Source organism: Lotus japonicus, chromosome 1 (genome assembly GCF_012489685.1).
Source record: "Lotus japonicus ecotype B-129 chromosome 1, LjGifu_v1.2".
NCBI classification, from domain to species: domain Eukaryota; kingdom Viridiplantae; phylum Streptophyta; class Magnoliopsida; order Fabales; family Fabaceae; genus Lotus; species Lotus japonicus.
The window spans coordinates 104,533,463-104,549,267 of NC_080041.1; the positions used below are offsets into that span (position 1 = coordinate 104,533,463).

General features: G+C 36.2%; 3 protein-coding genes across 6 annotated transcripts; 1 reads left to right on the forward strand and 2 right to left on the reverse strand.

Annotated features, from left to right (window-relative positions):
* Positions 1-737: 737 nt before the first annotated feature.
* Positions 738-4,547, reverse strand: LOC130728690 (F-box/kelch-repeat protein At3g06240-like). 3 transcript variants are annotated; one of them, XM_057580235.1, is made up of 3 exons: positions 3,180-4,547; positions 3,109-3,133; positions 738-1,119 (listed from the first exon to the last, which is right to left on the reverse strand). In XM_057580235.1, the coding sequence occupies exons 1-2, from the start codon at positions 4,397-4,399 to the stop codon at positions 3,130-3,132; spliced, it is 1,224 nt and encodes a 407-aa protein (XP_057436218.1). In that variant the 5' UTR covers positions 4,400-4,547; the 3' UTR covers positions 738-1,119; positions 3,109-3,129. The 3 variants fall into 3 exon arrangements, with proteins under 3 accessions (XP_057436218.1, XP_057436219.1, XP_057436216.1); XM_057580236.1 differs by having other exon boundaries at positions 3,109-3,199; positions 3,684-4,539; XM_057580233.1 differs by having other exon boundaries at positions 3,109-4,543.
* Positions 4,548-5,525: 978 nt separating this feature from the next.
* Positions 5,526-9,261, reverse strand: LOC130728691 (putative F-box/kelch-repeat protein At3g17570). Of its 2 annotated transcripts, none has more exons than XM_057580238.1 (2): positions 8,633-9,261; positions 5,526-5,829 (listed from the first exon to the last, which is right to left on the reverse strand). In XM_057580238.1, the coding sequence occupies exons 1-2, from the start codon at positions 9,097-9,099 to the stop codon at positions 5,757-5,759; spliced, it is 540 nt and encodes a 179-aa protein (XP_057436221.1). In that variant the 5' UTR covers positions 9,100-9,261; the 3' UTR covers positions 5,526-5,756. The 2 variants fall into 2 exon arrangements, with proteins under 2 accessions (XP_057436221.1, XP_057436220.1); XM_057580237.1 differs by having other exon boundaries at positions 5,661-5,829; positions 7,840-9,244.
* Positions 9,262-9,723: 462 nt separating this feature from the next.
* Positions 9,724-12,272, forward strand: LOC130728688 (pentatricopeptide repeat-containing protein At1g12300, mitochondrial-like). Its single transcript, XM_057580231.1, has 2 exons — positions 9,724-11,407; positions 11,727-12,272. Exon 1 carries the CDS (start codon positions 9,752-9,754, stop codon positions 11,396-11,398), a length of 1,647 nt encoding a protein of 548 aa, XP_057436214.1. The 5' UTR covers positions 9,724-9,751; the 3' UTR covers positions 11,399-11,407; positions 11,727-12,272.
* The last annotated feature ends 3,533 nt before the right edge of the window (positions 12,273-15,805 follow it).

Consider the following 15,805-nt stretch of genomic DNA (forward strand, 5'->3'; position numbering starts at 1 on the left):
TCGGCGTGATTGTCGTAATTTAGCTTCTCTTTTTTATTTTGTTGGTTTTTCTTTTGATTGACATTCAGGCAACTATGTGGCCGACTGTCTGCCCAAACTTTTTTTTCCATGTGATTTTTCTGTGTGGATGGAATAGGCCCTCATTGGGGTTTGCCCTTTTATCCAGAATGATATTATGGCCTCTGGCCCTCTATCATTTAATTTGTATGAAGGTTGTTTAAAAAAAACAAATCATAGTTAAAGTTTTGAATTTAATTAGAATTTAGACAACGTTAAAATTGAAAAGAATCATACTTTCAGCAATGAATACTCAAGTCTTAACCAAAAATAATGATGAGACTATCAAGCACTCTCATCCAGATAAAACAAGAATGAGGACGAAAATTGGAAAAAAAATAAGTACATAAGGAAACTTGGTCCACAAATTTTTAAAGCCTGCTTCATTTGAAAAAATATAGTACAATTCTAATTCCATTTCCTGATTTTGCTAATAATTACAATAATGTTATCCTATTTTCATTTTATTCTCTCTTTTAAAGTAATTGTTCACACAGAAAATATTTTGTCAAAAGAGGCAGGCCCTAAAGATTTAGAAACCGTCCCTCATAATCAATAAGTATATGCTCACACTTGAATTCCACTTACACGGTGAAGAAAAAGAAAAAAAGTGAGAGAAATGTGAGATATGATATGCAGTGTAATAGAAAAAAGAAGAAAGAAATAGAAAGAGAAATGAGTGAAAATAAAATAAATTAAGGGTGGGGATGAATCATAACCCCCTGATATATCTAAACATAGAATATAAATTTCATTGTAGTTTATTCATGCGATAACTTTAGCAGAGTAAGGACTAGCTGTCACAAATCAACCTACAATACCCGTTGTCCATGAAGAAGGGAAAATGCAGGATCATCAAGTGCCCTCATATAGCATTTATGACTTTAGAGTTCAACTTAGTTCTACTACTGATAAAAAAAAAAATTTAGACATTGAACAACTTATGCTTTTAGGTCAAGTGGTTAGCTAGGATGTTGCAAGAAGGAAACCAATAAAATTGACTTGTATTAACTTCATCACCACCCAAGTAAAATAGCTCAAACGGGAAGTTCTTTCTCATATCTGCAAAATTTAGAAAAAGAAAAAGAAAGATATTTAAATTATGAGAGACAGAGAGAGAGGAGCATATGTTACATAAATATCAATCACACTTGATCAATTTGAGATGGAAGATTCACTAAACACATTTTGAAAGATATTGCAAGGATAAGTTTAATTAGCACTGGCAGAAGAAGCCAAAAATGCGTGAGTGAATCAATGCAAGTTTTATTAGCGATGAAGCAAACAATAAAAGAAAATGAGCATAAGGTCACTAACATGTTTCCCTCATATTTCTAACACGACCCTGGATTATAAACTAGAAATTAACAGGTCCAACTCCAAAAGAGGGAAATTGTTTTAAGAGAATCTCAAACAATTTTTGTAATTATTTACAGACGCTGTACTTTGATGTCAACAATATACTAATTAGAAAGAATAATAATTAAGTTGTTTCACTTTATGGATTGAAAGAGTGTTTTAATAATGTTATTGTGTACTTTCTTAGAGTACAGCACTGATGGGTACCAGCTATAAACAAAGTGAAACACTGAGTATTATGGCAAAGAATGACATGAAAACTGCACAAATCCCAGGTATTTGAGAGACCAGGACTATCCCTAATTTCCCTGGTATTCGAGAGACCACTCTTATTTATAGGCGCTTGCCTCCCTAACCCCCAACTGACTAACTAACCCCTCTACTAACTGACTAACTCCAAGTACCTATCATAGACATAAAAAGCATAACCAGGGCCAAAAAATTAAAATTCGAATTCGATTACTTTATTGTCTTTGAGGTTTCAAAAAGGTTAGAAACCATCTGGATTTCTAATCGGTTATCCAGAATGCGACACCATTAGTTGAGCTCCTAGGTCAACTACAAGGCATAGCAACTTAAGCAAGTCATAACCATCCATTTCTGTACGTCCAAATTCCACAGTCATCAAATCTTAACTCACACCCAACTCAACATCTTATGAATAATTTCCTAATCTCATGGAATGGGAGATCTTAAAGTTGTAATTCTATGAATAATACCCGAACTAGCTGAAACTTGTTATGGTTAGTTAGTGGAATGGTTAGTAATTAGTTACTTAAAGGGAGTGAGTAGAGATTGAGTGAGGGAGGAGAGGCTATACATAAGAGGAAGAAGCATTACAGATGGTATCACTAGCATCGAGAGGACTTGTGGAGAGTTCTGAGTCTCTCGAATGCAAGGACCTATCAGTGTATCCCTCCAGACTTGTATTTGCATATAATCTCTCCCAAAACACATTTTGTAACTACATATTTGCGCAGTTCAGTAGTTTACTAAAAGTAGGGCTCTTGATAATATCTTCTCTAATAAATCAGTATCTCTGTCAAATTAGGATTACTTGGCTATCATATTGCGTGTGTATCAGGACAAACCGGGGGGTTGGCTAGTTAAGAACTGCTACACAGTCTGAATCTTCCCAAGTTCCCATAATCCCATCTTCACTTCTCCCTCTCCCTATTCTCCAAATTACACTACTATCCCTCTATTTTCAAATATTCTTCTCTTTATTCCCAACTTTACTTTGCTCTGCATCACTAGCTGTGAGCACCTGGTAGCATAAAGTAAATGAAGTACAAAATTTTTTCCTGGCAAATTACATTGTTATTAAAGCTAAATTTTTGCATAAGCCTATAGTCGTGATATCTGTAAAATAAGAGCTATTTCATTAGTTAGTTACACCACAGTCAACCTTTCTATGAAATAAAAAAGCAAAAGTATAATACTAAATACATATGAAAAATAGAGTATCAAAAAAATATAAAGATACGCAAATAATGTACTGCTGTCATTGTATTGTTATAGTATATCCTAAAGCAAGGCAAACTCATTTTTATCCATGACATGTATATAAATCACTTATTTCAATCCTAAAAATCATCAAGCAAGGCAAACAAATCTGCATATGACTTCTCAATTTTCGTTATGGATGATAAATAGTAATGAAGCTGTGAAAAGGATTGAAGAATTACATACCCTAATTCTTATTGCCAGATACTATTGCCTATTGGTCATCTTCACTTGTCCCCACCAAGGAAATCGTCAGCTGGTCATCTTCACTTGCTTCCTGAAAGTCATTAGTGAGTGATAGTAAACTCTCTCTATACAAACCACAGGGCAGCATACACTCTCTTTCCTCACCAAACATCATATGGGGTTTGGGCCATTTAGTGCTCTGATCAAGAAGCTGCCACCCTTTGTCATCAACTATCATTAATCTTCCAGAGCCATATGAACAAAACAATTCACCATGTTTGGTGAAACATATTGGATAAATGACATTACGGGGAATGTTACAGGTAGAAAAAACAAATAATTTGGCCCAAGATGACTGCACTTTATAGTCTTTCAGCATCCAAATCTCAGCCATTGAATCCATGTTACCTGGGTAACATAGGCTGAGACATTCTCCCATGACCCTCAAATTATACCAATGTTTATTTTCTAATTCCCTGGCTAAAACGTGTGGCAAAGGAATCTCTGAAAAACTCCTTTGTACCAAATCAAAGGCAATAATTAAATGAAGTTTGGTTTCATAAGAGGTTACCAACCAGTGCAGTGTGTCGTTCAAGAAGGCCCCAATTTTGAGATGAGCACAACCCATATCCACATATTGAGCATAAGTACCCTCCTGGTTAAACCAGGAATTTGTTTTCATGGAAAAAATGCGAATGGTAGTAGGAAGATCAGGTACATCCTCTGGATAATAGCCTTCAGGAATCACGTTCATAATAACGAGCAAGTAGTCATCTGTTGATTTGTCATACCCAAAACCAGTTGGATACATAGCAATCATCTCATCAAGGTCATCTACAATTCTTCTCTGCACACCGGTTGATGGATTCCATACAATGACATCACCTTGTGGATAAGCTACAAGAACAAACCCTCTACATGAACCCACGAACTCAACATCACTAGGGGGGTCAGGACCAAAAACATATCCCTCACGGGGCGGTGGTGGAAGCGGAAATTTGAGGCTAACTACAGAAGAATCATCGTGAAGTGATGATGCATCTACATCTATGGACTCAATTTCAGAATCATTGCCTTTGGTAAGACATCGGTGAGTGGGTGAAGCAGATATATCATAGTGAGATTTACCAAATTTGGGATCGGAAATCAAAGACAGCCACGATTTGCATACCGATTTGAAGCGGAGAAGAGATCTCACCGGTAACCTCAGTAGAATATGTAGAATCAACTCTTCAGGGAGATTGGAAAATAGAGAGGGGTTCTCCGTGCACCATTGTCGTTGCTCGTTCATCTTTCTTCTCCAGTGAGTAGTGATTGTGAGAGAGGTTCAATTTGAAGGATGAAGAAGAGCGTTTCTGAACTCAATTCTAGAAACCATGATATTCCATAACCAACAATGATATATACACACCTCCTATTTTATACACTTCATTTCCACCTATTTTTATCTCTATCTCTCTCCTCTTATCACTTATCACATCTTATACTTTCTCTCTCTTACTTTTTTCATTTCTTCCTATCTCTCTCCTCCTCCACCTCATTCCACCTCATTTTTGAGGTGTCAACAAATAATTATCCATTCCATAACCGTTCAAAGAGCCTCTGGTAGTTTCAATATATCCCTACTCTCGATACTCATTTAATTTTACACATTTATCCTTAAGCATTTTCTGGGGTTTTGAACTCCCAAATAAATTTAAATATACATTAAAATAACAAATCATAGTTAAAGTTTTCAATATAATTACAATTAAGACAACGTTAAAATTAAAAAGAATCATAGTGTCAGCAATGAATACAAGTCTTAACCAAAAAGATGATGAATTTATCAAGCACTCTCATCCAGATAAAACCAGAATGAGGACAAAAATTGGAAAAAAAAAATGTACATGAGGAAACTTGTCCCGCAACGTGCTTCATTTTAAGACAATACTATATAATTTCTAATTTCATTTCCTGATTTTGTTAACAATTACAACAATAATGTTATCTTGTTTTCATTTTATTTACTCTTTGAGAGGTGTTCATAGAGACAAGAACAGAGTCGCAGACATGCCAGCCAAAACGGCTTCCAGGGTCCTGGGTCTTCAAGTGCTTGAGTCCCCCGATCATGAGCTAGAAGTGCTTTTGTTGCGGGATACTTTTGGAGTGGCTTAGTTTTTCTTGTTTTTTGTTTAGTTTCCGATGTATCAAAAAATAAATTTGTTATCAAGAAAGCAAGCCCAAAAGGTTTAGCAACTATCGCTCATAAGCAATAAGTATATGCTCACACTTGAATTCCACTTACACGGTAGAGAAAAAGGAAGAAAGTGAGAAAAATGTGAGATATGATATGTAATGTAATAGAAAAGAAGAAAAAAATAGAAAGAGAAATAAGTGAAAAAAAAAGAGTGCCGATGAATCAAAACCCCTTGTAATATCTAAACATAGAATATAAATTTCATTGTAGTTTATTACGATAAATTTAGCAGAGTAAGGACCAAGGGCCACAAATCAACCAACAATATTAGTTGTCAATGAAGAAGGAAAATGCAGGATCATCAACATCAATATCAATATCAATCAATATCAATATATATTAGAAAAGAAAAACTTAAGCTTTTACGTCAAGTGGTTTGCTAGCAAGTTGCAAGAACGAAACGAGACAATCAGACAAATTGACTTTTATTAACTTCATCACCACCCAAGTGAAATAGCTCAAACGGAAGTTTTTTCTCATACCTGCAAAATTTGGAAAAAGAAAAAGTAAGATATTTAAATTATGAGAGAGAGAGAGGAGCATATGTTTTTTTTTTAAAGTGAGGAGCATATGTTACATAAATATTAATCACAGTTGTTCAACTTGAGAGGGAAGATTCACTAAACACATATCACTGCACATAGCATCAACGTTAGGAATGATAAAACATTGGAATGAGTGGGTCAAGTGGCACTGATAGAAGAAGCTAAAAAATAAAAATGCATGAGTGAATCGATGCAAGTGTTATTAGTTATGAAGCAAAGAATAAAAGAAAATGAACATAAGGTCACTAACATGTTTTCCTCATATTTCTTCCACGAGACTGGATTATGAACTTGAAATTAACGGGTCCAAAAGTGGGAAATTGTTTTAGGAGAATCTCAAACAATTTTTTTAATTATTTACAGCCATTTTTTTTTATGTCAACAATATAATTAGAAAGAATAATGATAAAATTGTTTCACTTTATGGATCGAAAGGGTGTTTTCATAATGTCATTGTGTACTTTCTTGGAGTCCAGTACTGATGGGTGCCAGCTATGAACAAAGTAAAACACTGAGTATTATGGCAAAGAATAACATGAAAACTGCACAAATCCCTGGAATTCGAGAGACCAGGACTCTCCCTAATTTCCCCCAATTACAAATGATACCCAGGATAGCTAATCCCTCTCTAGACCACTCTTATTTATAGGCACTTGCCTCCCTAACCCCCAACTAACAAACTAACCCCTCTACTAACCGACTAACTCCAAGTACCTATCATAGACATAAAAAGCATAAGCAGACCAAAAAAAGTAAAATTAAAATTGGATTACTTTATTGTCTTTGAGGTTTCAAAAAGGTTAGAAACCATCTGGATTTCTAATCAATTATCCAGAATGCAAGCACCATTAGTTGAGCTCCTAGGTCAACTACAAGGCATAGCAACTTAAGCAGGTCATAACCATCTATTTCTGTGCGTCCAAATGCCACAGTAATCAAATCTTAACTCACAACCAACTCAACGTATGAATAATTTCCTAATCTCATGGAATGGGAGATCTTATAGTTGTAATTCTATGAATAATTTCCGAACTATCTGAAATTTGTTATGGTTAGTTAGTGGAATGGTTAGTAATTAGTTAGCTAAAGGGAGTGAGTAGAGGCTATAAATAATAGGAAGAAGCTTTAGCGATGGTATCACTAGCATTGAGAAGATTTGTGGAGAGTTCTGAGTCTCTCGAATGCTAGTACCTATCAGTTTATCCCTCCACAACTATATTTGCATCTAATATCTCCCAAAACACATTCCATAACTACAAATTTGCAGTGTTCAGTAATTTATTAAAAGTAGGGCATTTATTAGTATCTTCTCTAATAAATCAGTATCTATATCCAATTAAAATTACTAGGTTATCATATTGGGTATGTATCAGGACAGACCGGGGGGTTGGCTAGTTAAGAACTGCTATACAGTCTGAATATTTCCCTCATCCCTTCTCCCTCACCCTATTCTCCAAATTCCCCTCCTATCCCTCTATCTTTTCAGGTTTTCTTCTCCTTATTCCCAACATTACTTTGTTCTGCATCACTAGCTGTGAGCACCTGGTTAAATGCATTACAACTTTTTTTCCTGGCATTGTTATTAAATCTAAATTTTTGTAGAAGCCTATAGACAAGATATCTGTAAAATAAGAGCCATTTCATAAGTTAGTTACGCCACAGTCAACCTTTCTATGAAAGAAAAAAGCAAAAGAATAATACTAAAAACAGATGAAAGATATAGTGTCAAGAGAATATAAAGATATGCAAATATTGTACTGCTGTCATTGTATTGTTACATATCATAAAGCAAAGCAAACTAATTTTATCCATGACTGGTGTATAAATCACTTATTTCACTCCTAAAAATCATCAAGCAAGGCAAACGAATCTGCATATGACTTCTCAATTTTCGTTATGCACGATAAATAGTAATAAAATGGCGAAAAAGATTGAAGAACTACATACACTAATTCTTATGGTCAGTTACTATTTGTCATCTTCACTTGCTTTCTCCCTGGAAAACTTCAGCTTGTCATCTTCACTTGCTTCCTCAAAGTCATCAGGGAACGATAGTAAAGTCTCTCTATACATACCACAATGTAGCAAACGCTCTCTATACGTAAAAGTTTTATGGGGTTTGGGCACAAATGTGTACTGATCAGGTCGACGTTCTTTGTCATTAAATATCATTAATCTTCCGCGGCCATTTGAACCAAAAATTTCACCAAGTTTGGTGAAACATATTGGATAAAAAACAACATCGTAGGGATTGTTAGAAATACGAAAAACAAATAACTTAGTCCAAGATGACTGCACTTTATATTCTTTCATCATCCAAATCTCAGTCCCTGAAGCCAAGTCACCCGGGTAACATAAGCTGAGACATCCTCCCATGACCCGTAAATGATACTCTCTATGTTTTAATTTCCTGGCTAAAACTGGCGTCAAAGGAATCTCGGACAAACTCCTATCTACCAAATCAAAGGCAATAATGACATGACGTTTGGTTTCAGACGAGATAACCAACCAATGCAGGGCCTCGTTCAACAAGCACCCAACTAAGAATTCACAATACTCCAAATCCACATACCTAACATTAGGACCCTCCTGGAAAACCCAGGAATTAGTTTTCAAGGAATAAATTGAAATGTGATTAGGGTAAGCAGCTATAATGTCTGGATCGTCATAATCGCAATAGTCGTCGAAAGGAATCAAATTAATAATAACAATCAAGTAGTCATCTGTTGATTTGTCATACCCAAACCCATGTGCACTGTAAAACGAGTCTCCAATGCCTGCGATTCTTCTCCGGTCACCGGTTGATGGATTCCATACAACAACATCATCTTGATCATAGGCTACAAGTACAAACCCTCTACAAGAACCAAAGAACTCAACAGGGTTGTAAGGGCGTGATAGTGAAGGCGGAAATTTGAGGTTTACTACAGAAGACTCAGAATTTTGAAGTGATGCATCTACATCTATGGACTCAATTTCAGAACCATGAGCTAATGTAAGACATCGGTGGGTGGGTGAAGCAGCTAGGTCAAAATGGGATTTACCGAATTTGGGATCGGAAATCAGAGACCGCCATGATTTGCACACCGATTTGAAGCGGAGCAGAGATCGAACCGGAAGCCTCACCAGAATCTGTGGAATCAAATCCTCAGGGAGATTGCGAAAGAGAGAAGGGTTCTTCGTGCTCCATTGTCGATGCCCGTTCATCTTTCAGCCGCAGGTAGAGCAGAGTGTAGTTTTCTCCACAAAATACCAAGATTCATAGGTTAAAACATTGAATCTATTGAAATCTAAAATAATATCATAATAAAAGAGCACATATAATTGTAACCATAGAAAAATAAAATGGGATCTTACCAAATTAAACTTTTCAATGTACATGAAACATATCAACAATTTTAAAATACATCTATTAGGTTCTTTAAAAAAAAATACATCTATTAGGTGAGTGAATAATGAAAAATCATGAAACCGATTTTTGTTTTTACATCAATGCTTAAAAGGGTATAGAAAAAAAAAAAAACAAGACTACAACACTAACGCCTCATGAACAAGGTATCACGGTAGTCATCCGCTAACAAAAGGATGGCAGCCTGCGGAGGAGACTCCATAAGTTCAAACGACAAGAATCACACGCTCCCTCTTTGACGAGCAAAACTGCTACTGTAAAAAAAAAGGAAAATTAAAAAGAGGTTTACATAAATTTTATATTTGATTAGGTAATAAAAAGATTCTAACAATTGATCTCAAAATAAAATAGAAACCTCTTTTGTAATATTTCATATTTTAAAAATCAGTGAGAATGGGAAGACTTTTCAATTTCAAGCCCATCACCGTGTAATAGCTCCAGAATCAAGTTATGCGGTCCCTGTTCCAGAGACAGAGACCTGCAATGTCGTTGCGATTTTTGAGATTGAACAACTTTCCTTTTGTTTCTTTTCATTCTCACTCTCACTCTCTTCCTCCTTCGATTCACAATGTTGATGACGTTGTCTCCATCTTCAATCGCTTGCTACGAATGAGTCCTACCCCACCCATCATCGAGTTTGGTAAGATTTTAACTTCCCTTGTGAAGATGAAGCATTACTCCACTGCAATTTCACTTTCTCACCAATTGGAGTTCACTGGAATTACGCCTGATATTGTCACTCTCAACATCTTGATCAATTGTTACTGCCATCAAGCTCAAATCACTTCCGCTTTTTCTGTGCTGGCCAAAATTCTCAAGAAAGGTTATCAGCCAAACACCATCACCTTCACTACACTTATCAAAGGTCTCTGTCTTAATGGTCAGGTTCAAACAGCACTGCAATTTCATGACCATGTGGTAGCACAAGGGTTTCATTTGAATCAAATTAGTTACGGGACCTTGATCAACGGATTATGTAAGATGGGACAAACAAGAGCTTCACTGCAGTTGCTGCGAAAGATTGAAGGGAAATTGGTTAAGCCTGATGTGGTAATGTACAACACTATCATTGATAGCCTGTGTAAAGATACACTTGTGACTGATGCGTTCAATTTATATTCGGAAATGGTTGCCATGAGAATTTTACCTAGTGTTGTCACTTTCAATTCCTTAATATATGGCTTTTGCATTGTGGGTCAATTGAAAGAAGCAATTGCTTTGTTAGATGAAATGGTGACAAAAAACATCAACCCGGACGTTTATACTTATAATATATTGGTCGACGCTTTTTGCAAGGAAGGAAAGGTGAAAGAGGCTACAAATGTGTTAGCTGTCATGATGAAACAAGGTGTGAAACCTAATGTTGTTACTTATACTTCTTTAATGGATGGGTATTGCCTAGTTAGTGAAGTGAACAAGGCCAAATACATATTAAACTCCATGCCTCAAAGGGGAGTTACTCCTAATGTTCAAAGCTACAATACCATGATTAATGGATTATGCAAGATTAAAATGGTTGATGAAGCTTTGAATCTCTTTGCAGAAATGGACTGCAAAAATATTGTTCCTAATACTGTGACTTTCAATTCTCTTATTGACGGTTTATGCAAATCAAGGAGAATCTCTCATGCTTGGGAGCTTGTTGATGAGATGCACGTTAAAGGTCAACCAGCCGATATTATCACCTACAATTCTTTATTGGATGCTTTATGCAAAAGTCATCATGTTGACAAGGCAATTGCTTTAATCAAGAAAATTAGGGATCAGGGTATTCAGCCAGATGTGCGCACATACAATATACTTATGGATGGACTATGCGAAGAAGGAAGACTTAAGAATGCACAAGAGGTTATTCAGGATCTTTTAACTAAAGGCTATCCGGTAACTGTCCGAACATATACTATTATGATCAATGGGCTTTGTAAAGAGGGTTTGTTTGATGAAGCATTGACCTTGCTGTCTAAAATGGAAGACAACGGTTGCATGCCTGATGCTATAACTTTCGAAACAATCATTCGTGCTCTATTTGAGAAGGGTGAGAATTATAAGGCAGAGAAACTTCTACGTGAAATGATGGCAAGAGGTCTATTGGAATAGTAAAACTAGGTATTTAAGATGCTTTTAGTTACACATTATGTTATTTGTAATTTTTATGATTGCCCTATCTTTGCTTATTTATTTACAAAGGAAGATGGATTGCACAATGGACTCACACTTTAGTCATGAAAAAAGGTCATGTGTTACTAGAATCATTTTAATATTGTACCTATCGTTGGTCTTTTTTTCTTCTTCTTCATGACTAGTTTACTTGTTCTCTTCTTTTTATCAATCGTGGATATGACTGCAACAAGCCATGCATCTGAGTTGAATTTCAACAGTTGTTTCAGAAAGAAATGTAAATGTATTCTTTTTCGCTCAATCTCAGGGTGACAACTACATGCACGCTAGTTCATTTGGCATTAGAAACAGATCATACCACTGAAAAGTATCTCAATAAAGAAATGGTTTGAGGAAATATAGCTGAGGAGGAAAGAGGAACATAGATTGGCAGAGTCAGGTGCATGAACCAAACATATGGAGTTGGATGATTTATTTATTAGGGAAAAGGTCTTCAACAATAGTCTAATTGTTCATCATATACCTTCACTGGATCAAAGGGTTAATATCTTCACCAAAGCACTCTTTAATTACGCTTCAACTCATTGAGAGACAAACTCAATGTGGTTAACAAGTTTTCACTTGTCAACCCATCTTGAGTTTGAGCGGGAATGTTTGTGTTGTTAGTTTCAGTTCATTAATTATAATTTTGTTATAACTACTGTCAGCCAATGTTATGCTAGCTGGTAGTTAGTTTTCTGTTTTCATACAAAATAGTTAGTTTGTATAGCTTCTCTTGCAAGCTACTTGTATTGCTCATCTATATAAGAGCATCTTATTGTAAACACAGATTCAGAATATGAGATACAGTTTGTTTCAACTATCTCTCTGTTTTCAATATCTTTCTCATTTCTCTTATCTTAACAAGCCTCGAAAGACATCCAAATATATGACCAAGTATGCACATGCCCAGATTTTGGCAAGTGTTTCACTGGCTTTGTTGCAAATGGGATTGTATTGGGGGTGGTTTACTTCATGAATCATGATTAGTTAGCAGTTAGCACAATTGGAATCTTCTACTGTCAAGTTCGGCATTTAGTTAACCAACCATCCATATGTGACTTGTCTAATAATTATCAGGATGATTGGCTCAAGATATCAGCAATTATCTGTAGAAACCTGCAGATTACAATAACTAATTGATGTTGTCACTAGTTGAACTTTGTTGTTTACAATATAATCTGACTTATTTACCTGATGGGTATTGATTTTAACCAGCTGCTTTCATTTATATCATTATATATATCATGTCGTAAGTCATGGCATTAATCCATTTATTTCTACTAGTGCTGACTTTTCCCAATAATCAGGATCAAGTGAGTAATGGTAACTATGCTTCAATTACTCTATGAGGACTTTTTGAGTGTGTGTTAAAAACCAGCAAACTTGATCAGAGTGAATGTATTTCCTTCCTTTAGTTGCACTGTCTCTCCATCATCTGCATCCAAAGCTTTTCAGTCAGAGTGACATCGTCCTAAGCTTCGGAAGCTTATATACACTTAACTGAATTCATAGGAAGCATATCTAATGGTTCTAAATATATATGACCTATTTTTTGGTAAATGAATCTCTATATATGTTGAGGCAAGACTAATGAGATTTGATTGTATTAATTATGGTAAGCAGATGATGAAGCAGAACTAAGAGCTTGCCTGTGCTGATGCCAGGGGATGTGATCCCAAAATTCATTGCCTCAAAGAGTTGAAAGGATTACAGTCCATGTGGACAAGGCAGCATCTACTGATTTTTACATTAGCAGGTAAAGAGTTGCTGGTTTCAACGGAAAAGCCTTTCAAAATTCGGGGTACCTTCCATAGATACATATCATGGACCTTCTCAATTTATACACATTATCTAAGAATTTGACAGCTTTGTGCTGATTGACATGATATATCATTAGGCGCAAGAAAATACCAAAACAAGTGCCTGTTTTATTTTTTTCAGAATGGGAAGAAAATGGTTGAAATATCAACATTTCTACTTTGACTTATTGTTTTTACCTTTCCCCCCATTTCAAGGTCAATTTTCTCTGCTCCTTTTAAGTTTAAGAATGCAAGATTGGTGCCACTCTTTACATGAATGCTGAAGGTATGAAAAACGGTAGAAAGGGGGGGTTTGAATAACGTTTTCAGAACAAAACTTCCACCTTAAAGATTTTGACAAATCTTTCGAGAACTTAAGTGCTAAAGATAAGAGATAGAAAAGCACACAAGTATTTTATCCTGGTTCACTTGATAAATCCCTCAAGCTAATCCAGTCCACCCGTTAAGGTGATTTCTTCCTTCTTAGAATGAAGGCAATCCACTAATCAGGTAAGAGTTACAACTGCACTTGAAACCTACAAGTGACTAACAATTACACTGACTTAGCTCACACTAAGATTCACTCTCTTAGTCTTCTCTAGGATCCGATCAACCTTGATCTCCTAAAGGAATCACCACTAAGATTCACTCTCTTAGTCTTCTCTAGGATCCGATCAAACTTGATCTCCTAAAGGAACTAAACAAACTGTTTATCAAGGAAATGTTTACAAGAGATTTGCTTCTAAAAAGCTAATAGTAAACACAATGAATTTCAGATGAAAGAAAGCTTAGAATATTTTGAATATCTTGCGCGTGTGTATTGCTTCTACGTAGTTTCTTCTAGCCGCTTCTTTCAATCTTCAGCCTCTATATATACTCCAAGGATTAGGGTTGAGCGTTGCATGGGAAATGCTACCGTTGGAGGGCAGTTCTGGAAAATCCAGCTTCTGCTGTGGCTGAGAACGTTAGGTAGGTCGTCAGGAAGGTACACTTGCTTTTGTACTTGGATAGCGACTTGACCTTTTAACCTAGGAGACTTCTGATCAGGGGAATACTTCATATTGGAACTTGTGAAGCCGGTTGATCAGAGTCAGAGGGAAAGCACAGATCCTCTGACCATTGTATCTTCTGATTCTGAACTCAGAGGGAAGAACATGGCCTTCAGAGTTTCTTGCTTCTGGACTTCAGAGTTTCCACTATTCAGCTTCTGGATCTTCAGAGTCTTCTACACCATCAGAACATCTGAACCTTCAGTGTTTCTTGGTTATCAGAACTTCTGGATCTTCAGAGCTTCTAGCGACTGAGTCCACATCAGAATTTGTATAGCTTCAGAACTTCTGAAGCTTTTCCACTGTTCATACTGAACATGGTGAATGCGAAAGCGTTGCTTGGGTTACCCTTTATGCACAGTGCTTCTGATTTGTGTGAGATTGAGTTGAGGTCAGAGCCTGTAAATAGCACACTCAGAAAAACACGTTAGAGTACCACAATTGTTCATATCAAAAGGTTAACTTGTAATCATCAAAACATAGAGTTGTACTACTAGATCAAAACTTGATCTTACAATCTCCCCCTTTTTGATGATGACAAAACTAAGATTTTTGATGAACAATTCTTAAACATTAAACTGAATTCACTCAGAGTTTAGAGATATAGAATAAGACTTATCCTGATGTGAATAGTTTATCTTGCTCATTCTGAATTCAGGTCACTGCTTGATTCTGAGCTTAGCTCCCCCTGAATCTAATACTTGATGAAAACGTTAGTAAAGTCTAGATTCTGAGCTAAAAAATATAAGAGTTCAGAGTGAAAAACTTATGACATAGATGAAAATCGAGTAATCAGAGCGCATAAGTAATCAGAGTCATGGACAAGGTATCAGAGTCTTGGGTATCAGAGTCAACTTAGAATCACTTCATAAGAAGTGAAATGTATTCCTTGTATTTGCCCAGTGACACATCTATGGTCATGAAGGTGGAACTCTTAAAATCTCCAAAAGAAAAATAAATCACACTGACACATCTTACACATCAAAAACTGGGTTTACTCCCCCTTTTTGTCATAAGCAAAAAGCTTGGGGTGTGAAAAACTTAGCTTGAAGTACAAGGTACTCCCCCTTAGAGAAGGTCTAAGTTTAAAAGAAAATGAAAACGATGTAAGAATCAGAGGTAGGCGAAAATAAATAGAAGAGTTAATGCAAGGGATGAACGTTTACCACCGGTCAAGGGAGTAAATAGAAGGGTCAGTTACCAAGAACTTAACCTCGAGAAACTGTAATAGCATTAACTTTCAGAGAGAAAGTGAAGCCTATAAAAAGCGTTGGAGAGAAAGGTAAGCTTCACACCTCGAATACTTTTCAGTAAGAAAAATGGCATCATACAACGTAGCACTAGAAGAGCTGAGGAAGAAGGCCTTTGAAGAGGACTTATTCCTGAACATCAGGCATCCAGAGGGTGCAACTACCATCGCGGAGCTGACACGGACACTGCTGGAAGAGGACCTGCGTCCAGAGTTGGAGAGAGACCTGAAGGAATTTCTTGCCTTC